General features: G+C 42.0%; 1 protein-coding gene across 4 annotated transcripts in view; it reads right to left on the minus strand.

The window, feature by feature from the left end:
• The window catches only part of adcy2a (adenylate cyclase 2a), a 71,436-nt gene that overhangs the window by 42,841 nt on the left and 2,009 nt on the right, over positions 1-26,586 (minus strand). For 2 of the 4 annotated variants that reach the window (XM_046847509.1, XM_046847510.1), the window contains exon 3: positions 19,693-19,890. In XM_046847509.1, coding sequence (XP_046703465.1) covers positions 19,693-19,743 — 51 coding nt within the window. In that variant the 5' untranslated portion in view covers positions 19,744-19,890. Of the gene's footprint in view, positions 1-14,686; positions 14,819-19,692; positions 19,891-23,856; positions 24,276-26,586 lie in introns of those variants that run through there. The other 2 variants (XM_046847507.1, XM_046847508.1) reach the window with 2 other exon arrangements.

Below are 26,586 nucleotides of genomic sequence, written 5' to 3' on the forward strand. Positions count from 1 at the left end.
TACATAAACCATATTCATGTGCATCTGCATCCTGAGGTTTGTTTGCACCCTAGAACAATCCCTCTTCATGATCCAAATATGTGGCGTGTCCTTTACTGATTGAAAGCCTGTTGTGGAGAGCTTACGAGGAGCTCCAAAGTGGGATCAAAAACATGTCATTCAAATGTTTTCATTAAAGATCTGCTTTACATGGGTTGGAAGATGTGGAAGATCTCCAAACACCAAGCGAACACCTTTGGGATGAATGTGAACGCCGACTGCACCCCAGGAACCTCCTCATCTTCTATACTTCAGTACCTGACTTTACTAACACCCTTATAGCTGAATGAATCTCCACAAAATCTTCATAAATTCTAGTAGAACATCTTTCCAGAAGAGTGAAGCTCAATATTACAGGGAATGAAGAATGGGATGTTCAGAAAGAAGGTGCACTCATTACTTAACTCTTAGAACTTATATTTTTAAATGATAAAAGTTTAAGAAAACAATGTATAACTTCCAAAAAACTGCTCTTTATTTCTCCTGAGATCATTTTCACAGTGAAATAAACATTGTGTGTGTACCGTAAATGTGTGTGTCCCAGATTTGGTTCCATTTAATTTACCAGCAAATTATGAATGAAATCATTTTGAAAATAATGTTTTATTACATTTAAATTGTTTTTTGTTTTTGTTTTTTTTGGGACACCACATAATAATCCTTCCATAAACAGACCTTCCATACAAATCCCAGTGAAGGAGCACTAACTAGAGAAGTGACAGTACATTAGGATTATCAGAAGAACGTCAGTCTGTTAGCCGGGACTACTTTCAGAACAATCGGATTCAAGTGTTCAGGAGCTCAGATCAGGTTTGCCACTTTATATGGACAAAAGTTTTGAAATCTTACCATAAATTTGGGATATGATTTTAGAATGTCTCCTTATGCATTTAGTCTCCATTTGCACAAAATCTTGTGGAAACATCTCAGAAGAGTGGAGGTTATTATGACAGGGAATGGAGACTAAATGTGGAATGAGAGTTAATTAAGACTGGAAGAACTTGTGTTTACGTATGTTAATATTCATTTTATATTGATATTTTCATTGCTTGTGTACTTGGACCTGCTTTGGCCATTTTACAGCTTTCTTCACCACTCAATTATAAAATCTTCGAAATGGAGACTAAAAAAATTCATCATCTTTAAACCACACTTAGGAAACAGACTGGAACTACTACAACTGGTGTATAAGTTACGAAACTGCTCCTGTTATCTGCTCTGTAGTATCTGTAATGTGTCCTCTTGGGATTTCCAGCCAGTTTATGGATCCTCCATGAAAAAATTAACTTCCAATTACAAGCAGTCCAATAATCCTATATTCCCTCACTAGAACACAAATCGGGAAACCAACGCTGAGGTCAAGTCCTGTCCTGAAACATTATTCACCTTTAAAACAATGAGTATAAATAAGAAAACTGGTGAAAATCGATGCATATAGAACAGGTTTCCCATCTCCTGCATGAAGCCCAAATCTTTGTATAATCGCAACCATTTTGTGACTTTGCATATTCAAAACATGAGGGTGATTCAAGCAAGTCAACACAAACCCCTCGATTCTCACTCTGCATTTCATCACAGCACGAGCTGCAGATTTGTGTGATGCGCTCGGATCTGCGCTTTAATATTTTCGAGCGTTCATCAAAACATGCACCTCTCAGAAATGGCAGCAGAGGTGAGATCTTCCAAAGGAAATTCATTCATTCTGAACAGCACTCAGGAAACGGACTTTAGCTACTACAACTGGTGTGCAGGTTACCCCACTGCCCCTGCTATCTGGACAGCAGTATCTCTGATCTGCTTCCTCTTGGGATTTCCAGCAAGTCTTTGGGTTCTCCATGAGATCCTCCAGAGGCAAAGACAAAGATCCAGCAGTGATGTCTTCATGTTTGTCCTGGCCGTTCTCGATCTCATTTTCACAGCTCAGATCCCAATCAGTGTGTGTAATTTCATGCTATGGCATATTAAAGATCTAGAAGTTCTCACAGACTTTCTCTACAGCTTAAACCTCCTTGGACGACCTCTGTTTATGGCTTGTATCTGTTGGGACTGTTACGTGGCTGTGGTTTACCCCATAGTGTACAAAACCAGTCAGACACTCGTTGTGGTTAAGAAGGCGATCACAGTCGTGATCTTGTTGGCTGTTGGAGTCTGTGCTTCGGCTTTATGTGTTACAACATGGCTGATTTCCACTGCTTTCACAGTTTTTCTGTTAACAGTGGTGCTGGCGGCTATCGCCTTCTGTGATTTCTCCATTATTCAAGCCCTGAGAAAACCAGATCCCTCAGGAAACTACAACATCCATCCACAGAAGAAACGAGCTCTTCACACCATCTCCAACAGCCTCATCATGACCTTCGTTGTCTATCTGCCGCCAGTGGTGATTTTCTCCTTCGGAAAGCTGTTTCCGCTCACAGAAACAGAGCTCTATTGTCGTTTAGATTTCCTGGGTTTTTGTTTTAACACAGCCGGATGCGTCATTATGCCTCTTCTCCACCTGGGCACTGCGGGTAAACTGGACCCTCTGAAGAACTTCTGGAAGAAATGAAGTGAATAATGGAGCTGGAATGGGAAAACAAAAAAATGACCTTCACTATTTTTGAAAAACATGGACACCACTGGCGACAACCTGCAGCTGAACAATTGTAGAATTCGGAAACTTGCAGAACTTTTTATAGTGTGATATAGATCTCGAATACTATATAGAAAAATCAAGAAACTATACTGTTACTCATAGTTACCTCCACTCTTCTGAGAAGATGTGATGCTGCAACAGGTCCGAGTCTAGTTCAAGTGAAAGTTACATTTCATTCTACCACATCCATATAGTGTATCTCTTACAAATATACAGTCAAATAAGATGTACATGGCAAGATTTCAGAAGAAAGGTCAGAAAGGAAGTGATGGTCACCAGACCTGCCATTTATTCGAAATAGAACGAGTTCTACATTTTCATTAAAACTAGTACGAGACGTCTGCAAGGTTTATATTCACTGCTCATTTAAAACGATTCACGTTCTCTACAAGAACAGTTGTCTGCCCAGCATCGAACCCTGACAACAAAACAGTGTAGTTTAATTCAAATCATTGTTCTTTTTTCATATTATCTATATTATTTTTTATATGTTAGAACTGTGTGTATCTGCTGGCATCTTATTTGCAAGCATTGACCCCTGAACCCCCCCCACCACCACCCCACCAATAGGTCCCAAACACGAATAAACCAATCACTGTCTATTACACTTTATTTTCAGATAAATAATTCTGATATTAAATGAATCAGAAGTAACAAAAATTGAGACTTACTGAAATACTGAAGTACTCAACTTTTTATTTAATCCTATTTTTTTTTTCTTATCGCTTTCGAATGAATGTCTTTTTGTCTGATTTGTCAAAATCTATTAAAAGCAATGATTCTTGAATCATATTCCAAAGTTCTCTGCTCTCAAATGTGTTATGAATGCTTTGATTCTTATAATATCCATTCTGTAAAATCTGTAAGAGGAAATTAAACTTGCACTACATTAGCAAAAGTATTGGGACACCAGACTCTACCAGCCATGTGTGTGCCCCCCCCACCAAAAAAATGCTCCCACAATGTTGGAGATACACAATTACATTGCAGTAGATGAAGTAGCATGAAATTTTCTTCCTTCTCTTGAGTTTATTGTAACAGCAAACAGGGACTAGATGTGGAAAGTGATGAAACATCTGTCTTAATCCATGTCACTTCATGCAATGGCCAATTTTTTAACTAAAAAAATCCAGCAAAATATTTAATCAAAAAATATTTTAGTCTTTTAATGATTAAAAAAAACACAACACTGGCACAACATTGTCCTATGACAGATTTACTGTAAGTTATTTTCCACTGATGGTGCAAGTAATATTTGCATGAGCAAAAACATTGGAATGAATGATGATTAAGCTAAACAGATTTGCTTTACATTCGCGTCAACGATCATTTTTCCCCAAGTGATTGTTTATATACACTTAGACCTCCATCAACATGGTCCATTTTTTAGTTTGAATAATGGTTTCATGCACTACCAACAATGCCGTTTGTCCTCCTGCTCATAGACCTTTACAGCTCTGACCTCGGTATCTCTACAACCCACAGAGAGAATTAGGGGACTGAAGATTTTGTTCTTTTGTTATTGTATTCGATGGGTGAAGTAAATAGTGTTGGGACCTCAAACCTCCAGGGTCCCAGGTTTAATCATGAGCTCAGCTTATTGTCTGTGTGGAGTTTCCATGTCTGGTACATTTTTCCAGGTTCGTAATATGGGTCATGAGCTTATCCAGTTACAATGTGTTGACCAGGATATGAAAAGATACAAGCTTAAGTGCACATCTCATGGTTGGAGCAGGTGGATGGATTAGTCAATAGACCTGGAGTCCTCAATTCCTCCAGACATATTCATGGTTAAGGACAGTTGTGGGGCCTCTCATGACCTGTTAATGCATGGGGACCTGGTGCCCTCCAAGCCAAAGGCAGACAATTTAAAAGATAAAGGTGCTTAATTCTTTAGAACCCAAGAGGGGCAATCCTGGGACTGAAACCCCCGACCTTCAGATTAGTAACCCAGAGCCTTAACCACAGAGATACCACCTCCCCCTGTCTGAGACTGCTTATATGACATTATGTCACCTTACAAAACATGACCTGTGATATGTCAATTTAACTTAGAACATAAAAGTGTGGTTGAACATACGAATAATTGTTGGATTTCCCAAATCCTGCATAAAGACCAGTCCCTTGTATATCATGTCCATTCTATGGCTTTGCATATTCAAAATGTGAACGAGTTTAGAATGATCACAAAAACCCAATAAAAGCCATTTCTCTTCCCCTGCACCTGAACGCAGCAGGACGACTGCATGCTCGGAATCGCTTTGGCCATTTTGTAGATTTCTTCATCGCTTACTGTGATGGCAGAAAATTCCAATTTGTCATCGCCTTCAAACGGCACTCAGAAATCGGACTGGAACTACTACGAATGGTGTATGGGTTACTCCACTGCACTGGTTATCTGGTCAACAGTGTCTGCATTCTGTTTTCTATTGGGATTTCCAGCCAGTCTTTGGGTTCTCCATGAGCTCATCCAGAGGCAAAGACAAAGATCCACCAGTGACGTCCTCATGCTCAGCCTGGCTGGTGTCGATCTCCTTTTCACAGCTCAGATCCCAATCTGCATATTTAATTTCATGATATGGCATATTAGCTATTTACAAAGAGCTTTAATCTTTGTGTACAGTTTCAACTTTATCGGACGACCTCTGTTTCTGGGTGGCATCTGTTGGGACTGTTACGTCGCCGTGGTTCACCCCATAGTCTACAAAACCAGCAAGAAGTTTGTTGTGGTTAAGAAGGTGATCACAATGGTGGTGTTCTGCATCATGTTCATGTTCGGATCGCTTGTATGCCAAATGCCACGGTTGATTACGACTCCTTTAATGGCGACTCCTCTGATGGTGGTGCTCCCGGTTATCGCCTTCTGTGACATTTCCATCCTCCTGGCTTTGAGAAAACCCGATCCGACAGGAAAGAACGAGATCCATCCACAGAAGAAACAAGCTCTTCACACCATCTCCAACAGCCTCATCATGACTTTAATCATCTACCTCCCACCAATGCTGATCTTCTCATTGGGAAACTGGTTGTTTGGAGAAATGGAGACCTATTGTTGTTCAGCACCGTATGGATTTTCTTTCTCCACGGTCGGCTGTGTCATTATACCTGTCCGATATCTAATCAGTGTGGGTAAGCTGGACGCTTTGAAGAACCTTTGGCAGAAACGAACTCTAGATTTTTAACCCTGTTTTTAACGTACATAAACCATATTCATGTGTATCTGCATCCCGAGGTTTGTTTGCACCCTAGAACAATCCCTCTTCATGATCCAAATATGTGGCGTGTCCTTTACTGATTGAAAGCCTGTTGTGGAGAGCTTACGAGGAGCTCCAAAGTGGGATCAAAAACATGTCATTCAAATGTTTTCATTAAAAGATCTGCTTTACATGGGTTGGAAGATGTGGAAGTTATCCAAACACCAAGCGAACACCTTTGGGATGAATGTGAACGCTGACTGCACCCCAGGAACCTCCTCATCTTCTATACTTCAGTACCTGACTTTAATAACACCCTTATAGCTGAATGAATCTCCACAAAATCTTCATAAATTCTAGTAGAACATCTTATTTCTCCTGAGATCATTTTCACAGTGAAATTAATAATGAATAATAATAAGGCATTATCCAGGACTGGCAGCTCTGATTGATGTGAACTGCATGTCACACCTTTTTTTTTCCAGAACAACTTTTCAGTTCATTTAACCAAAAGGATGAACTCAAAAAAAGGGGCGGGGCTGAAACTCCAATGGTTATAACTAGTGGCAGGTGTGGAGTTTTAGAAAGCGTGTGAATGGTCTTCAGTGAGGTAAGCCCAAATCTGAATTCTGACGCACTTGTGGAACCTCAGACTGTCCTTCCAGCATGGACTCCTCACTCCTGAACGCGTCTTTAGTGCCGAACGAGCTCCCGTATATAAACTGCAATAACTATTTCAAGTACGCGTTATTCGGCAGTGTGCTTTCTGCTATCTTCTTCACACTGGGTCTTCCGGTTACGTTAATGATCCTTTGGGAGCTGTGTAAGAAATCGCATCAGAAAGGATCCAACAGTTTTTTTATGATCAACACGGTTATTGTAAATCTGGCGTACTTGTTTATCGTTCCGTTCAGCGTGGGGAACAGTATGGTGTGGCACTACAGGCCGTTCGAGTGCATCGACAGTCTCATGGACGCCTTTATTTTGTGCTCCAGACCCCTGTTTATGGCCTGTATATGCGTGGATTGTTATTTCGCCGTGGTTCATCCCATAGCCTACAGGACCAATAAGAAAATGGTGATCCGAAAGGCAGCAGCTGTGATTGTTTGGCTCAGCACCATGGCTTTCTTTTCCCACAAATGTGTTAAAATGTTTATATACCCGCCTCCTCTCAACTCGGGTCCTCTGCTATTCTCGCTACCAGTGATCATTTTTTGTGATGTCACCGTACTCCGAGCGCTGAGAAAGACCGATGCGACTAAACGAACCATCCATCCGCAGAAGAAGCGAGCCCTTCACACCATCTTCAGCAGCCTGGTTTTGACGTCGGTCGTCTACATTCCACCCGTAATCATTTTCTCATTGGCGAACATGATGCCAATGAACATAGAGTCTTACGATTGTATGGTTATGGTCTTCGGATTTATGTTTTCCATGAGCGGATGCGTCCTCATGCCTGTTCTGTATCTGGAAACTATGGGAAAGTTGGACAATTTGAAGGACTTGCTGAAAAGATATACTTGTTTCTGATACAGGGAGTGTCCATCGTCACCCATCTCATAATCTGAGCGCTTGGGAAACACGTCAACTGCTTTCCTGGGGTTTCATTCAAGAGATGGACTCAAAACCTGGACATTTATATCTTTCCTGGAGATCTCATCTACATTCAACCACCATTGGTGTCCATTGTATGGATACGACCTAAACTTTAGGAGACTCATTTCCAAAATATATAACTTAATTATGAATTATTTATATATGTACATTTTGTTAGTTTTGTTTACACTTTTGATGTACTTTGTTATCATCAGCTATTGTTAGCGTAGCATACGTGAAAATCATTGCTTTCTCTCGGTTCGTTTGTATAATCAGCTTTTAACCAAACGACCTGTTTGATGTTTTGGAGCCACTTTGCATCATCAAAACCACCTTCAGCATAAATCATAGAAATATATTGTTTGTCGTCAGCACCTGTTAAACTCTGACTTATTACTGCATACCGTTTTTATCTTCTAGATTGAGCGCATTCAAATATTCGGTCGCGTGTCATCGCTTGACTGGCAAATGTGTGGAAAAGTCCTGCGTTGCTCCATCATTTGCAATCACAACTTAGTGGGTTTTTTTTTTTTCTCCACTGACACAAAGCCTCATTTTGTATTCGATTCTGAAAAATGTATTTCTACTTACATTTTAAATCGAGTGCATGGATGTTTTGTGCATGAGGATACATATTGAGTGGAATGACAATAGATGTTATTTCTGAAATAAAAATGGTCTTTGATTCTTTGTTTCTCGCAGAACAATCTTTCATTTCTTACAACTGCAAATGTTTAAGATTCATCTGAGAATCTTCTAGCCTTGTGATCAACAATTCTGTTTCATCCAATATACCATAGAAACACAAGACTTGACCGTGGTGCTGAAAATGAAAAGGGTCTGAAAAATGATGAATGGAAAGTAAAGATCTGCACTCCACTCAATACCAATACATTTCTATATTACTGATTTAACCCTTCTACAGCCTCATTTGCAAGAGAAAAACAATATCACAATGAAGAAACCTTCAAGTTCTGGGCAAAATTATGAGTCACACTGAGAACAAGCAAACTTTACTACTGCACACTTGGGGGAAAAGGCTTGAGGAGTTTCAGAGTGATAAAATATGAATAGGAGTCCTGGGATCACAGCAGAAGATCCTCACAAGTCAGAAGCCCGAAGGTTATACTCTCCACAGCAGCATTGTGGAAGCTATTTTAAACCGTGTCCATGAGATAAATGGTGGTCGCAGTCAGTAATTGCACACCTACAGTGTGGTTTGTATTGAAAGTATACGTGGAAAATGTGAACACAAGGGTACGATCTGGACTTCAGAAAGATGCTTTAGCATGATGGTTTAAAACATGACAAATCAAGAGGTCAATAACAGATAAACCCAGAAACATCTCGGCTATAAAGCCTCATCAGTCTGAACAAGACACATTCTGAGAAAATACTGTGCGATACAAGAACCAGGCTCATGTAAATAATGCATGTTCTGGAGCAGGGAAGATTCTAGAAAGTGATAGAACCCAACATGGCTCACGTTCCATAATTCAGCACCATGCAGTTCCGTCTGGACTGCGGCTCACTGGAACCGACTTCGGCGTACAACAAGACGATGAGCGACAAATACGTCCGAGTTCTGTACATGCTATTAAGAGAGCAGACAGTCGCCTGGGGTGTATTTATCATGGAACCACCTTCCCAGTCACCGCACCTAAACCCAAACCAGGTTCACAAATAAACTATGAGGAACCTTGCTAGATGTATTTCAGTGTATGGTTCAATGGTAAACCACGATGGTGATTTTTTTTAAGTCGTTGAGGTTAACTGGCTGTGGTAGGAAGATCTGCGTATTCTTTCCCTATTCCGTTAGGTCTCACAATTGTGGGGCAGCGTAGCTTTCTACTTATATCACCAAAATCAATAGGGCCATTATTTTGTGTTCCACACCCGTCTTTATGGCTTGTATCTGTGTGGATTGTTATTTCGCCGTGGTTCATCCAATAGCCTACATTGTACTACAATACTTCAATTTCTAACAAAGCCAGTTTCAACAGGAAAAATCACCATCCATCCTCTGAAGAACAAGCGAGTCCTCTGTACCATCTCCAACAGCTTGGGTGGGTCTCTGAGCGTCTCCCTGCCCCCCCCCGTGATCATTTTCCCCTTTGCAGATCTGATATCACTGAAACAAGACGACGACTTTGTGATCGGATTATGGTTCTCTACAGCGGGAATATTATAATGGCAGTTCTGAACCTGGATGGCGGAGGTGAACTCCAAAGGCAATCTTATCCTAGTCTGTGCAATTTATTCCCGACAGTCGCTGCAGGTTGTGATCATGCTGAGATCTCCTCAAATCATACGGAGTTTGCGAGTTCTGACAAAACCACTGCCATGTGGAGGATCTAATCAGCCGGTCATGTGGCAGCAGTGCGATTCATAAAATCATGCAGAGACGAGCAGCAGCTTTGGGTAATGTTCACATCAAACACCAGAACGGTGGGAAAAAGTGATTTCGACTGCAGCATGATGGTTTCTGCCAGATGGCCCGGTTGGAGTTTTTCTATAACTGCTGACCTCCTGGGATGTTCACACACACACAACAGTGTGTAGAGTTTGTTCAAAGTGGTGCGATCGAAACGACTAATGAGGTTCGAGCTGACAAGAAGGTTACGGTAACTCAAACGCTCAGTGCTGAGCAGAAAAACATCAGGTGGAAGAGCTACAACAGCAGAGGAACATCTCGTCTTTCAGCCAAGAACAGAAATCCAAGGCACAGGTTAGCGTCTTCTAAAGGTTACTTCATCATGATGGGTTCAGAGTTTTTTTATTGGGTTTCCCAGTCACCGGATCAGAACTTGAGTTTTAGTGCTTTGGCAGCTTGGTGGTACAGGGATTTGAGCTCAGAACCATCAGATCAGACGTCTCAGCAAATACGTTTATAATAAAGATTAAAATAAAGACCTGTTATAACAGGGAAATTGTACATCTAGTACAGGATCATTAACTAAAAAAAAAAAAAAAATAAAACACGTCTCACTCACTGTGGCCCCCTTGTGGTGTGAAAGATTCAAAACATAACCAAATTCGCATAACTAAATTAAACAAACATCAGAAGGTCACAAAAGAGCAGCGCGATCATGAAATGAGGCTGAAAAAATATATGTCGAATATATAACCTGCCCATTTGTAACTAATTCACGGAGTATTTTACAATTTGAAAAGTTTCACGTCATTGCGAGTATCGAGGAAAAGATTAATCGTATCGTTCCCACTGTGGCTGCATTAAAAAACCTTTTGCATCTTTGACAGGAAAAATCATTAAATTGATGGGTATGAAGGTGGGACTCGAACCTGCCCAGCACTTCCTGCCCAAAACATCTCTCACATCACCAGCATCACCTTTCTGCTGCTGAGAGGGTGAAAAATTAAAGCATACATTTGTATTCGTGGTACAAAAAAAAAATGGCCGAAATACAGAACGTCTCATCCTGGAACGATAGCCAAGTGTTCTTGTTTTTTCTTTGTGCGTCGGACCTCGTGTCGGTTCGGATTTGGATATGGTGTTGCTGCACTTGCTTCATCCTGGGGATTCCGGCGTCCCTGGTGGTCCTGCGAGAGCTTTTCAGCAGACGCCGTAACGATTTCTTCATGCTGAACCTTCACATCACCGATCTGATCTTTGCTTCCATACTCCTCCTTGCCGTCTGCAACGTGACTGTGCTGAAGAACCTGGACGTGTATCACTTCGTCAGCTTCATGCACACCTTGCCCATGTGTGGAAGACCTCTGCTGATGGCTTGCGTTTGCGGCGACTGTTACTTCGCCGTGGTTCACCCCATAACATACAAAAACAGTACGAACGCAGGTTTGATCAGAAAAGCGGTGAGTTTCGGCGTCTGGATCGTCGTGGTTTGCTTCGGAACGCTCTTGGGAACTGTTCAAACCATCTACACGAGCTTTCTGATCTCCGCTCCACTGGCTGGAGCTCTTCCAGTCATAATGTTTTGTGACATCTCCATACTTCACGCTCTGCAAAACCCGATCCGTCCGGAAACAAAACCGTCCATCCGCAGAAAAGACAAGCCCTGGTGACCATCTTCAGCAGCTTGACCATGACGTCCGTCGCTTATCTCCCACCGGCGATCATTTTCTTTTTTGCAGAAGTCTTGCCTCTGAGCAGAAAATAGATTTTCTGCAGTTTATCCTTCGTGGGGATTTGCTTCTACGTCGTAGGATGCGTCACTATGCCTCTTCTTTATTTGTACAGTCGAGGGAAAACGGCAGATTTGAAATTATGGTTGAGGGAAAAATATCAGGAAGTAAAGACTTTTTTGTTCTCTTGATGGACAAAAAGGTTGTGTCAAATCAGAATTGTGTGCCTTCAAGTTTAAAATCTCATATAGATGGAAAAGTGTCCCTATAATGTCCATAACGTGTAGCGTGATTGAGAGGGTGAATTGTTTTACTTTTTTTTTTAATGTTTTTTAAATCCCCCTCATTGCATCTCTGAATAAATGAAATATTTTGGTTGAACCTCGGATTAATGGGATAATATTTTCTGTATTCATATTTTTTTCCTTTTGTGCCTCTAAAAGAAACTGAGTCATTTTCATACATTCATCATTTTCCAGCACACGTGTAAAACATACGCCTTTCTGCTTTGCATCGTCCGACACTGTTCGCTTTTCCACCATCATTCATTCATTCTTGTTGTTTTCTATTTTTTTTTTTCCAAAATAATTTCTATCCAAGTGACAAATTAAAGGGGAAAAAAAGACCTTTTGTTGTTTGTATGAAGAAATGTATTATAAGTGTTTATTGTAGAACTAGAGTTTTTTTGCAATCTGGCAACCCAGATCACAGCACATACTTTATGAACTTGTACATCATCTCTAATGCTCATGTGGCAAACATTTAAGAGAAGAAAAACCACATCTGCTCTTATCCAGGGTCTGTCCTTGTTTATACAACTGAGCAGTTGAGGGGTAAGGGCCTCGCTCAAGGGCCCAAGACTGGCAGCTTGGTGGTTTGGCTGGGATTTAAACACAATGCAAATAAACACATCTGCCACTCATTCATGGTGTTTGTGTTGCTGCTTCACTTCGACTCCCTGCACAATGTACAAGCAGCAGCGTGTGTTGTGATGAAGAGCGCCTCCTAACTGCTGCATTTTCAGATGTTCCTCTCTTTTCTCCATTCCTTTGTTCTTTACTCCTTTCATCATTACCACCCATTACAATTTCAGCACCTTAAGAACTGAGGAAATGGGACGGGTGTGGAGATGATTAGCTTCTTTACTCAGGAGCGTTTTTGTCATTTTAAAGCAAATCGGCTTTCAGACTGCGTTTCATGAAGACGGTTTGAGGCACATCTGCTGGTACTTTGCAGGTATTTTTAAGTATAAAATATGAGAGTTATAGACGTGATATAACAATAGGTAGAAGATATTTTCTGATGTGAAATAGTTATAGACGGATTATTATCCACAGATACATTATAGATCTATTTATCCAGAGATCTCACAATGACTCAGACTCACAAATGGACAGAAACCCACTCTGTACCACTACTCAGTACTCGGGTGAAAAAGTATCCAGGAGAACTGCTAAACTCTGATATATTGCCAGGTTATGACAAAACTCCATAATCCAAAAATAATTGCTTTGCCTCCCATGTGTCTGATCAGTTCTGATAGCGGGACGTTCGGCTCGCTCCGAATACACACCACTTACCAGAACACAAAGTGAGCAACCAAACAGCACTTATTTAAATCACAGTGCGCATTATTTCACCGTCTGCTGAACATCACCGTTTGTACAAGAAGGATTTTTATATATTCATCTGGATATAAATGTAGATGAAACAGCTTGCGTGGCCAAGCGCCAAGGATATATGCAATTGGTGGGATGCTACCTCTACCTGCTACCTCGGACTAGACCTCAGATGACCCGTCGTTCCTCTAAACGATCGTATAACGACCGCCGTACGATCGACCAGCAAGTTATGAGTGGATTGTGACGTGATGTATGAACACATCGCATCGCGCAAGCTCAATTTCTATCTCCACCAGGGTTTTATTAGAAACAGATGCTATCATCTAATTTCGTTCGGGCGCGTGTGTCGCTTCGGCGCTGTGAAATTTGACGCTGCTAACCGAATTATGGTGAATGGCTGGAAGAAACTAACGCCTATTCAGGCGGAGTAATCGTTTCATTTAAGCGTTAATGCTGTAATCATAGCAGATGGCTAAGCACTGGTACCTTTTTTTTTTTGGGGGGGGGGGGTGGTTCGGACTAACAGAAAAAAACAACAAAAAAAAAGAAAAACTAAAAACGGAGCACATCACCCACGGTAAAAGACGTTCCAAAGATTTCAACCGTGAACTGATCTTGAATTTTCTCGAGATGCAAGAGTTTAAGATCAAATGTACAGGAAACACAGTTACACCTTATTATGAAACTCAATAATCTTAAAAGTTGCACTTTTTTCTCAAATGTAACAAAATATGTAAATACACATCACAAAAATGATTAATGATTAGAGGAACCTCGTATCTTCATGGCGCTGGCTTCCAGTTTAGAGAAGAAGCTCATAGGGCTGAAAGTGTTTAATTCTTTTGCATATTTTTATATACGAATCAAATTTTCTTAGCTAATAAACATAATACGCATATAAACACAGCCTCGACTTAAGTCCTCACTTGTTTACTTGTGTCGTAACCCGTCTGAAAACCCGCATGTAAAACTTCATATCTAACGATGAGAATCAGGACCAGTGGAAGCACCGTAGGCGTGTGTTTGGGTCAAGGTGTCTTTGCTATCAACCCAAATTCTGGTTGCCTGTTTAATCAAAGTCTACATTAATAATCCTTCCGTTCCTGTGTCTCCTCCCACACAGGCTCGGCACCAGCAGATGGTATTTCCTGGATGCACCACGTGTTTGTGTTTTTGGCCCGGTTTAACACGGCAGCATGGGTGCAGCGGGGACTCAGGGATCCGCCAATCACAGCCGGGGTAACTAGCCGGCCTGCCTGGAACGGATAAGCTTTCACCCTACTCCAGAGACAACAACGAGGGCTTTGTGGCCCTGGCAATAAGCATCAGATTGACTGAAAGTGCGCATGCAGCCATGTTAATGTGGAGAGAGCACTCTGGACGGCCTGTCTGGCTTCAAGATTAAGTCTTAGGAAAGACGAGCGCCGTCTCCTGCAGCTCATCACGGCTGAGACCCGATCGCCCACTGAGCTACATTGTTAGCAGAGATCATTCCTTACCGATATTTGAGGAAATCTCAGTCCCTCTGCACGTGTTTTCAGGAGAGGTGGTCCGGGGATGTGCAGCCGAGCTCGACGAAGCGAGTCTGCAGAAGTGTCAGTCTGAATTACCTTCATTCTGGTCTATAAGCGTCATAAAGTCCGAGACGGCACACAGGCATCTCCTGATGCATTATTTTCATAAACCCGCGTCGCTGCTAGAATTGGGAATCTCAGAAAACAATGTGTTTGGATGTGAAAGCATGACGATTCAAACCCTGTGCACAAAGCCAGCTCCATGAAGATCTGCTTTGCATGGGTTGGACGATGTGAAAGATTGTAAATTCACTGGAAATGTTCTAAATAAGGACTGAAACGTTTATCAAGCCTACATGGAAGGAGGAGGAGATACAGAGGAAGGAAGAGGATGAGGGAGAACAGTTATTTGGCACGCAGCCCCCTGGCTTCATTACACACTTCTTGCCCTTTACACTGAAGGTATCCTAGATACTACACTGACATGCAAACAAGCACTGACCTCATACTATGACAAGGGAGGTTAAATAAACATAACACACTGCTTCCCATCAAAGTTAGTCCTGTAGGTGTGGACACACACACACACACACACACACACACACACACACACACACACACACACACACACACACACACACACACACACACACACAGGTCTCATCCATGTAAACAGATATGTCCCAAGAACCAAGCCTTGAGGTATTCCACATACGATATTCCACACAAATGTGTTTGAAGAAGCTACAGATTCATAAATTCTAAAAGGTGATCAAGTAGACCTTACTATATGGTTTGGGCCTTTTCTAAGATTCCAGTCTGAAATCTAAGAGAAAAATTTTAAGTGGAGAAATCTATTTGCTTGAAAAAAATCGATGGTTATTCCAATAAAAAGGAAGTTTTCCCATAGGTCTGGATTTGCCAGGTTTTGTTCAGGAGAGAAACAAACAGTCTTTTTAAACTACTTCCTTGCAAATAACATGGTGATTTGATGGTTTTTGGGGATCTGGTTCCTTCAGCCAGACTAATATTTGTGCCACAAATATTTTCATTTCGTTCACCCCGTCTGTCATCACTTAGATTTCTTTTGTCCCCATCCAAATTGTTGTCCCGCAAATTCCAGTCGAATGCGAAGTTCTCTCCGGTTCATCCTTCTGTAAAGCAGCTGATGCCTTTTCAACAAACTTACAACCTTATGTGCTCTGCAGACGTCGGAAAACGACAAGCTCAGCGAGAACCGAGAAAAAAACATGAAGCACGGACAACACGATCTTCTCCTCCGTTTTGTTGACACCTAATCACATTTCCATCGGGATTCTATTTCATGCCTAATAAACCGCTTCAACGTCAAATCGATGCAGAACGGCCAGCTGGAGACAGGAGGCGTCCAGGAATAGATGGGTACTTTCATAAACATTGGAGGTGCATTCAAATGAAAATGGGATCGTCCATATAGAATTTTCAGCGTCTTTATTATTTCTGGGTGAACTGAAAAATACATGGACCGTACTTCTAGAGCTGCATACAGTACAGCTTGATATTCCAGACAGCAGGTCAGAGATGAATTTGGCTTTTCTGAAGGACCTTTTCTACACTTATAGAAATAACACACATTTGTATGATTTTCAGTTTTCCACCACATTATTCAAGCTGTAACACTTCAGTCTTCGAAAATAGTTTTGCAACACGCCAACAGGTGGCAGCACGAGGCTGCATGCACAGTCACAGTTAACACCGACCTTCATAAATCAGTGTGCCAATGGACATCGTCCTGTGTACATTGGAAGCTGGTGCTATTCTGACCACGTCGCCGAGCTCCTCACACGTGAAACACGATCTCACTTCCACACCCGCCCTACTTCAGAGCAAATAAACAATGAGTGGAGACAAAAACTCAAATGGACAAGGCAAACAAACCTTGCACACAGACTAACACAAAACAGGTGACCACAATCAGGTAAGAAACTGATAAGAGTTTGGACTTCAAGACAGCGCCAGAAATCTGATGTTCATCAATGTTGGAATTGCAATGTGTGGAGGAAAAGTGCAACATAACCCCTTTAGAAGGTCCAGAAGTGCATTAACCAGGGCACAAATGAGGTAATAAAGCCAAACACGGAAGCTCTGTTGATGTGCCGCATGAGGGCAGGGTGTTTCCAGGTGGAAACCAAACATCTTTCAGGGCTTTCAGAAGATAATGTGTTAACTGTACACTGCTGTGTGTGTGTTGGGGGGGGTTTATACGATCAATAGTCACCTGTAGTCTTTTTATAGCCCGTTTGGGCAGGGTGTGATTCGGCGTCAGATGAAGCGATTATATTTCCAGCTCCCTGGAGGCTCTGTGGCTCTAATGTTTGTGAGAAGTCGAAGTGAAGTCAATGTGAAAACCGAACAAGCCGAAGCTGCGATCGCTAAACACAGGACGACATCGAGATCTATAACCATCCATAAGTCTATAAAAAGTCGGTGTCTCCTGGAGATGCTAACGCTACGGTAACTGCAGATTAGCACCTCAGTCATTTTAATTGAATGGAAGCGCAAGTTTATAAAAATAAATAATAATAAAGTATTAGAGGGAGAGAAAAGAGAAGAAAAGTAAAGAAAAAAAAGAAAAGTTCATCCTGTTGCCTTGACATTTCTGCAAGTTCACAGCGATGCAATTACAGAAAACGGTGCAGAGCCCCGACACCATTATGTAAGAGGATGTGACTTTGCGAGGTGCGTTTGTTAAAGTTCTTTTGAATTTTACTTAAAAAAAAAAAAAAAAAGTAGACAACTTAAACAACAACCACAAAACCTTTCAGTCCCAGTGTAGAAACGATGAATCTCTATCTAATTATTAGTAGATGCTACGCGATTATGAAGTAACGCAAGAATAGAATACAGATTGACATGGCAGAGGTAGAGCTGCGTCTTCCTGCAGACGGAACAGGAAATGAGCGTCTGGTTTCATCTATAATATTTTCTGTACCTTATTGAATTTCAGAGCATCAGATTTTCTCCAACGTTATAGATGACCTGTGATTTAATGAGGATTGGATAACGGCCAGGCGTTCCTAATAAAGTGGCCGGCGAAGCTTGTTGCTAACAATATGTATAGGCACTCCGAATGGTTTTAAATGGTTACAATAGAAATTGTACTGGGTTCAATAAGAAGCTGGTGAGGTCTCCAATATCTAGTGGATACCATTAAAGACCAATAGAACACATTTAGCAGCTTGATCACATGTTGGTATCAAAAGAACACCAGTATGGACCGCTAGGACGTCTCCAGATTCCCGTAAGGTTCTACGCTGGTTTCTTGTTTGGCGATAATGATTTGAGGATGCACACAATTACAGGAGATGATGAAAACTATTTGGTAATGGTTTTAATGGTTCGCAGCTGATTGGTAATGGAATTTGTAGTGGAAAAGCATTTTGAAGAAAAATGATATGTTCCTCAATGTCTTTTCGAAGCTCCGAGCCGATCGGTGCATCTGCGTCTGTTAATCCAGGAGCGAGCGGAGATATTGACCGAGACAGGAAGTCATCGTGTGTCTGACATCGGCTTTGTTTGTCTTTGGCCATATGTCGCTCGTTCTAAAGGCGTAGCCTGCGAGAAGGATGAGGCGAAAGGTCACGAGTACAGTATTAGACCGGTCGCGTTCTCCTCGCTAACGCTAGCCTAGCAACAGCGGGTAGCTCCAAGCAAACCAGATTCTGCAGCTGAGGTCTGGATGATGTGAAAATGCAAAAAAGTATGAAAAAGCAGAAGCCGAGCGAGAATTCAGAAAGGGAACGAGAATGAAAAACGTCAGGATAAACATCTCGAGACTTTCACAATCAAACCCCTGAGCCAGAGTCCATCATTAGAAAATCAGCACACAATCCCTCCATCACACCAGGATTTCTACAGTGTAAAGTTCTACACCATGCACAGGCACCAAGCACTCAGAGTAACGCGGCGTTTAATCAGGGATGCACTCAACACTTCCCTCTCACATTTACGCTCTTCTCCTGATGGCATCAGCAAGAACTTTATGACTTTGGAAGCATACTACGAAAAATGCTGGAAAAAATAACAAGACAAACCATCACAGAAAAGCAAACATTTTCACTATACAAATACCATTACAAACCATCAGCTGTTAACCATTACAACCATTACGTCAACTATGACGTTCTAATGGAGTCCAGTACCTACACAAAATAATCAAGTGTTCTAATGGTCTTTAATGGTATCCAATAGACATCAGTGTCAATTAAAAGCAACAAAATACCAGTAGTAACCATTAAAATCAATACAGTTCCCCCTCAGGACCATTTAAACCAAACTTTCTATGAGTTTCTATAGCCGATCCCTCCACCCTCTACCACTCCTTCACCAATCCCTCCATTCTCTACCACTGATCCCTCCATCCTCTACCACAGATCCCCCTATCCTCTATGATTCCTTCACCGATCCCTTCATTCTCTACCACTGATCCCTCCATCCTCTACTACTCCTCTGAAACTACTCCTGGTTTCTCTGAATGGTACCTTCTCATGTTTGCTTGCCACTGGTTCACTCATTAGGGATAAACTTCATTGATTACTATAAAGCTGCTTTGGGATGATTATTTATTAAAGTGCTGTACAACACATTTAAAATGAATATAATAAAAAATAAATAAAAAATACGAACGATGTGCTGTTTTGCTTCGCCGGTTGATTCCTGGCCCTAGCACATGGTCACACGTGTGTCAGGAATAAAAAGATGATGTAGAGCAAATATAATGATCCTAAAAAGCATACCTCCCCGCTGACTGCCACACTATCGCTTCATTCGCATCTACGCCGCATATCTGCACTTAATTTCCACCCGGCGCTCTATTTTAATAAACCTTCTTATTCACCTCAACCGTCTCCCCGGGGGGCTGGGCTTTTTTTTCCTCCACTTCATCTGCTTCCTCATGAATTTCTTTTACTGCAGGAAAAGGCATGAATGAAAACAAGCTCTTTTTGCCTCACCTGATCCCAGGGACAAATGATGCCTCCGAAAAACATGAAGAGGTATCCCATGGAGACCAGGCAGGCCCAGATCACCAGGGCGAAGAGGCGCAGGAGCTTCTTAAACACCGACTCGATGCAGACGAGGACGAAGATGCTGAGGAAGATGGCCAGCGCTGTGGGGACCGTGATCACGAAGGCCACGTGAGCCTCGATGTCCTGCCAAGACACAAAAGAAAAAAGAAATGGGACCAAGAACTAGTGTTCCTTCAGAATTGTTAGCATATTATACTGCATACGAAGACTCTAGCACTTGAATATGCAGGATTTTACTTCTATGTCAGAATTATTGGCACCCTGTAACAAGGTTCGCTGCGTTCATGCGTGACGTTTAGCAAAGAATCAGCTGGACTTTGTCGGGGGGGGGATGGCGGTGCATAGGGTAAAATTGTGGCTCCGTCCTAATTCCAATTGTTGTATCTATTTCCAGCCCTGTGCAAGTCAACAACCTACACCAGCTTGCTATCTGTAATTGTTGCCTGAGTGCAACATTATATTTATACCCCACGGACACGGGTTACGGTTCACCTCTGAAAGCAAATTAATAAATAATAGCAGCACGTCTGTTCCTTTTTATGTTGCAGGTGTAATAATGGTAATGATAATAATAAAAATAAAAAAAACGCCAGGGATTTATGGCTAAACGAGAACGAGAAACAAGGCGAGATCCAAAAACAAGAGAACCATAAACTACTAAGAGACTCCAGCATGACAATGAGCCCATGCACAAAGCCAGGTCCATCATTGCAAACCCTTTTAGGAAGAATATAAATGCTGACTGCAACTTAGGCCTCCTCACCTTCTCATCTACATCACTACCTGACTTTTCCAGCCATTTGTGGTTCTTCTCAAAACTGTTACGACAAACCTGGAGGGACACCTTTGGATCTGGAAGTAGGAAACTCACTGAAACTAGGAGACCCAAACCTGTTCCTCCAGCATGACAATGATCTTAGCGTTTCATTTGATGCTCCTTCATCAACCACTATAGTGAATGAATTCAGCTCAGTGCTGAACCCTTTGGAAAAAATATTCTTTTGTGGCTCTGGTGGAAAAAAAGGTCTTTTTTTTTTTTTTAATTATCGATCGAAAAATGAGCTTGCTAATCCTGCCGCTTTGAAGGCGAAAGGTTTTTCCATTAGCCATGATTCAGCTTCGATTTTGCAATCAGAGAAACACCGAGGCAGCTGGGACGGACAACTGGATAAGCACCAGCTGACGTTCATTTATGGAAGGGAATGAATTGGAATACATGCAGCGCGATAAGTCGCTCAGCCACGCCGTTGACAACGTGACCCCGTCCCTTCCCCTGGAGCCAGATGCAAATGTGTTCGACGTGATAGGAGACGGCATCCTAGCAGAGACACACACACACACACACACACACCTCCTCTACCTCCCTGTAACACAAGCATCCTCTGGAGAGGGGCAAACAGCCTCTACTGGGGGGAAATGGATATGGAGTTTTTAGAGAGTACGATTGAAACTGCTGAAAACTTGTGATTGTAGGCAAAGCTTTCCTGATTTCAGACCGGCCTTCCCAGATATTAAGATGCTAGACTAGAATTTGGGCAGACCGTCCCAAAGTTCCCAGAGAATTAAATATTAATTCTTAATTAACTATGTATTTATACTTGTATGTATGCGTCAGATATAAAATCCAAAATGTGATTCCTGGTCAATTTAGGCTGCTCTTTGCTGATCTTTGCACATTTTCCAATGGTCTTCCCAGCCTTTAGGCTCATCTGCCCTGATTTTAGGGAAAGCTTTCCTGATCTGAGCTTCCCAGATTGTAGGCTGTGGAGTCTTCACTAGATTTTTTAAACTGATCTCATATATGAGGCTGCTCTTTCTTAGATTTTAAGATGCTAGAGCAAGAATTTTGGCAGACCTTCCCAGATTTCCAGCTGGTCTGATCAGATCATGGCCCCTGAATTAACTTTTTTAATCTCTCATCTACTCACATTTAGTCCTGGGCTTCTCGGGTCATTAATTCATTTGTGTTTATTAACTGCTTTATCTTGATCAGGGTTACAGCGGAGTCGGATCTCAGGAAACAGTGGATGTCATGTCTAGAATGTGATATAATCCGAGTCGGAGAATTCGGATTAGTTTGAGTTTTACATCACATTCATCATGATGTTTGCAGTTTTGCATAGTTTTTGTCAACTGCAGTGAAGCAGGCATTATTTTTGGTTTTGGGGGGAGTCTGGGGGGCTTTCTGACAGAGTACATATTAAAGGGCAAAACCAGGTGAATGTAATAACTTACTGCTGCTTAAGCAACACCTCATGCTGCAATCATCTTCCTTCCTGTTCATACTGACAATGTCTGAGACCCCCCCTCACCGTTATCCCTACTGTGAACAGGCTATGATTCATTTATCTGTTCTTATCTTCATTTTCTGTTCTTCTGTATACAGATACGCACCACACTTTACCATCGTCCCGTTGTATTAACACGTCTAATCGATGCTCCAAAGTGGCTCCGGAAGAAAACTATATTTTACTAGAAACTAAACCAAACAAGGAAGAATTCAAGGCCACCCTTTTTTTCCAGGTGACGTGCAGCACTGCATAGTCGATTTCCAAAGCTATATGGAGCCCCATCAGACATTCAGTCCCATTTATCATTTATTAAGGCAAGAATTTAAATATTGTATCTCAGCACTTTCATTAAAATTCTGCTTCTAATAAAGCAGTAAAATAAGGCAGACGCCGATAGCAAAGCAGGAAGGGAGGCGTAGAGGCAGGAAGGACAGACGCTGTTAGCAGGCGCATTAGGAATTAGGAGCGTGTGGTAATGCTGTTTGGGTTACGCACAGCCTCTGCTCGATTCCTATTTTCGGTTCATATCACAGGAGACAGAAAAGGTCTCGCGTTATCGGATCTCACTCGACATCATGTGCGCAACCTCCAGGGGGAATCTTTGCGTTCTCGACTCGACTCGAGTCAGGCCGACGAGAAAGCCAGCAGTTTAGTCGTGTGTCAATATTTTGCTTCGGCTTGCAGTTTACTTTTGCTTCCCGCTCAAATGAATGCTCCTCTGTTCCTTTGCCTGAAGCGCTACACCAGAGTCCGGCACGTATCCCTCGCAGCTTCAGGGGTGTGTGTGTGTGTACGCCTCGGCGTCAATATCTCTCTGGAGCCTCGTATAATTTTATACCCAGTATATTCTGCATTACTATGAATCCATAATACGTTAAAAATGGATTGAAACTCTACTGTAGGCAACATGCTCACAAACCCGGCTGAGTCAATCCTACACATTTCACAGCCCCGTCCTGAAAACACACCGGCTACAAAACCTCTTTCATTTGTACAAAATCAACCAGAGTCGCCTTATCAGCAGCAGGTTAATAACTTCTGCTAAATTCAGTTAATTAGCCGTGACGGAGACGGATTTCACTCTCTATTTCTCCTCTTCGCAGACAGATAGATAGCAGTTTAGCATCGACCAGATAAACATATAAATATATGTACAGCGTGTAATACAGTATATAAATATTAAGCCTCTGTGCAGAGTAAAATGTGTAGAAGATGGTGAGCAAGTAGAAAATATAAATAATGACAATATAATAATGCATACAATTAAATTCATGGTTCTCTGCCCAAATCATCTCCATTAAACTTTAAGTTAAGTAAAATTAAGTAACCCAGGAAATCCTGATGAAGTCCTGTACTCCTTTATCTTTTCAGCATTCTGGAAAAATGATGACCTCTCTCCAAAATGTGACAACAGTCCAGCAGGTCAGCTTTGGTGAATGTGTGCTTAACTACAGACCAAAAACAAAAAGAAACAATAGGATATGGGAGTTCTTCCTATGAACCCGACAGTCCTGCGGTGAACCACTGGCCCCAGTCTGCCTGTTTATCAGCGCCGCTCTACAGGGGTGACAGGGATATCCTTCCTACTCCAAACTAACATCTCACTACTATTACCCTCCTGAGAGACTCGAAGATGGGAAATATAAAAGAAACCAAAACACTACCATCTCGTTTCTCTCTCACTTTTCCCTGGGATGCCCAATCTCCTGTTATTGATCAGACAAGCTCAAAGAGCAAAATATGTCAATGATCGAACTCGACCCCAAATTTGACCCCCCCTGGATTCTCTGGGACTCACCAGCCCCGAGCCAAAGAACACAGCCAGCAGTGCCAAGCAGGCGCCCATCACAATCAGGAGCAGGAAAACGACCAGGGGATGCTGCTGGCTCATGCGGCAGTACGACTCGTAAAGCCAGTCGGGCGATCGATGCCTCTTGGTGCCCTCTTTGTCGGCATCCCGCGTGCCACGCTCCAGCAGGTATCTCCTCCCGCGCATGGCACCCGTCCACATAGATCCACCACCCTGCTTCCGCTCGTCGCCCGACTGCTTGGCTTTCCTTTCCTTCTCTTTATGTTCCTCGCCGATCTCCTTCAGACTCAGAGCGGGCGGCCGGGCGGCAGCGTCAGCACGTGCCTCGGACACCGGCAGGAAGCGTTCCACTCTGGTGCGCAGCATCGCTCAGGCAACATGTTTGGACGAGGAGAGAAGTGAGCACACAGCCGAGTCAGCGAGTGTGTATATGAGATGAGAGAAGGAGGGAGGGACCCGATGGAGGGAAGGAAGGAAAAGAGGGAGGGGGTAGTGTGATGAAAAGAGAGAGAGATTGTGGGGACAGAATGGGCTTACTATAGCACCACTAATGCATAATGCAGTCTCTGAGAGTGAATTTAATGCTCTGAAATCAGGGAATCGTACGGCTTTCAAAGACGTGGAGAAAAGGCTCTTAATGCACTGGAGGCATCGATTAAGCCTTCGCTTTTATCTCTGCTTTTTTTCCACCTGTCAAAACAACTTTGCCCCCCTCATCTCTCCCTGATTTTATAGAAGGTGACGGAGAAAGAAAAGCCCCCATCTATGAGCCGAAGATCTTCGAGACAAAGCCGAAGATAACAGCTCCAACTTTCATCATTTCACAATTGCTTCTCAGGGTCTCAGCTGCACCACAATGACCTTTCGACTCAATTTCCAGCTTTCGCAATAAAGTCTGACGCAAAAGTGTCAGTGTGGCAGCTCGACGTATTTTTAGAATTCTCTAGTTGCTAAATAAGAGTGTCATCCCATAGGAACAAAAGTTTATGTACAAAGGTTTGTGGGGCACCAGACCATTAAAATCTCTGTGCGCTTCCCCCCCCCCCGTTATTATAATAATATTATAATAATAATAAGCTCAAAAATAAAGATGTTCCACTAGATTCATCCTCATTCATCTTAAAGATGTTCAGAAGGGTTTAGAGCGCTATAACAGGAGATCTTCCACGTTGCCCAAACCCTTAGAAAGCAGATCTTAATGAAGCTGGCTTTGCGCACAGGAACAGAGTCATGGGTCTTTCCAACTTTCTTACGCCAAACACATACAGATGGATGTGATGGAAGTCAGTTGTCCCAATACTTTTGCCATAGTGTATTTACGTAAATGAAATGTCCAGATAGTACAGCAGGATAAAATATGAACGCCATGTTAATTTGGGACTGAATAATTTAGAATAACTAGACCAAGAACTGGTTCATTATGATCCAGATCATTTATTCCCTCATCATTATTTTCACCATTATTTCTGGGCTCTTCTGCGGATTCAGGATTGTGACCCAGATAGGAAACGTGGATCTCTTTTCCTACACAAGATATTACTTTTACAACCAAACGCATTTCCTTTGACACCGGAAATCAGTAGTTACTCTTTTTGTTGTTGCAAAAGTTACAAGGTCGTTACAGCGGGGTAGAAAACAGCACCTGATCTTGATTTATTTGTGGATGAACAGTTCATTGCTGTTTAAAACAAATCAGATGCAGTGAGGTTACTTCAAACTCTGTACTCGATGTGCGGATTCTTATCCATTTGTCAGTGTATTCAGTACCAAACGTGTCCTCAAATAAGTGGATAAAAAAAAAAAAATTATAAATAAATGTTTTGATCCTTTGTTTGAAATGTTTATTAGTAATGTACAGGTGTAAAATACACAAATACATAAAAATAAATTGAAATAAAAATCAGATGAACATGAGAGCAATTCAAATCCCAAAGCAAGAGTCATGGGAGGAAGTAAGAAAGTAAATAAATACAAATACATTTCTTCTCAAATTATTATGTTAAGAATTAAAACTTTCAAGCAAATAAAATGTTTGACTGCATGTCCATGTTACGTGGATTACGGAGCGTAAATTTAGCGTTAGCATGCGCTATAACATCAGGCTCTAGGCACCGCTATACAGTAACGTCGCTTTACACCACATTGTTGATTTTTAAACCTTCATCCATTCCCAGTTTAGTGTTTAATAAAATTTATTACAGTACTTCAGGCACATTACTCAAGAACGTCACGCTCCGTCCATCTTCTCCTGGCCTTGAATCACTCCCTGTGGCAGCTGTAATGCTAATAGGAATACAGACACCATCAGGGCCCGAGATTTACTGCCTTTCGCAATTGTGTCGTTCCCGGTCGATGACAATGGACGTTGATTAGGTGCACAGCAGGAGCACAACAAATCCAGGTCTAGTCGATGACATCAGAATTCATTTCCCTCATTTAATCTCCCACCAGCCTTGACCCTTTCAACAGTCACTCATTCGCCTCCAGCAATCTGAGCTTCCACTCGTCTCTGAAGGAACACCACACGACGGAAAGGTACGAGTTTGAATTCATTCTGATGGCTTGCAGATGCTCCACAGCATTGAGTGTAACTGTTAATGGACACCTTGTAGACACCTGACCCCAAGACTGGTATATCAAATCTTCCTGAATTTTCCATTTCACATTACTGTTCTAATTACCTCCACTTTTCTGGGAATATGTTCCTCTAGATTTTGT

The sequence above is a fragment of the Silurus meridionalis genome, chromosome 4 (genome assembly GCF_014805685.1).
Source record: "Silurus meridionalis isolate SWU-2019-XX chromosome 4, ASM1480568v1, whole genome shotgun sequence".
In the NCBI taxonomy this organism is placed as follows: domain Eukaryota; kingdom Metazoa; phylum Chordata; class Actinopteri; order Siluriformes; family Siluridae; genus Silurus; species Silurus meridionalis.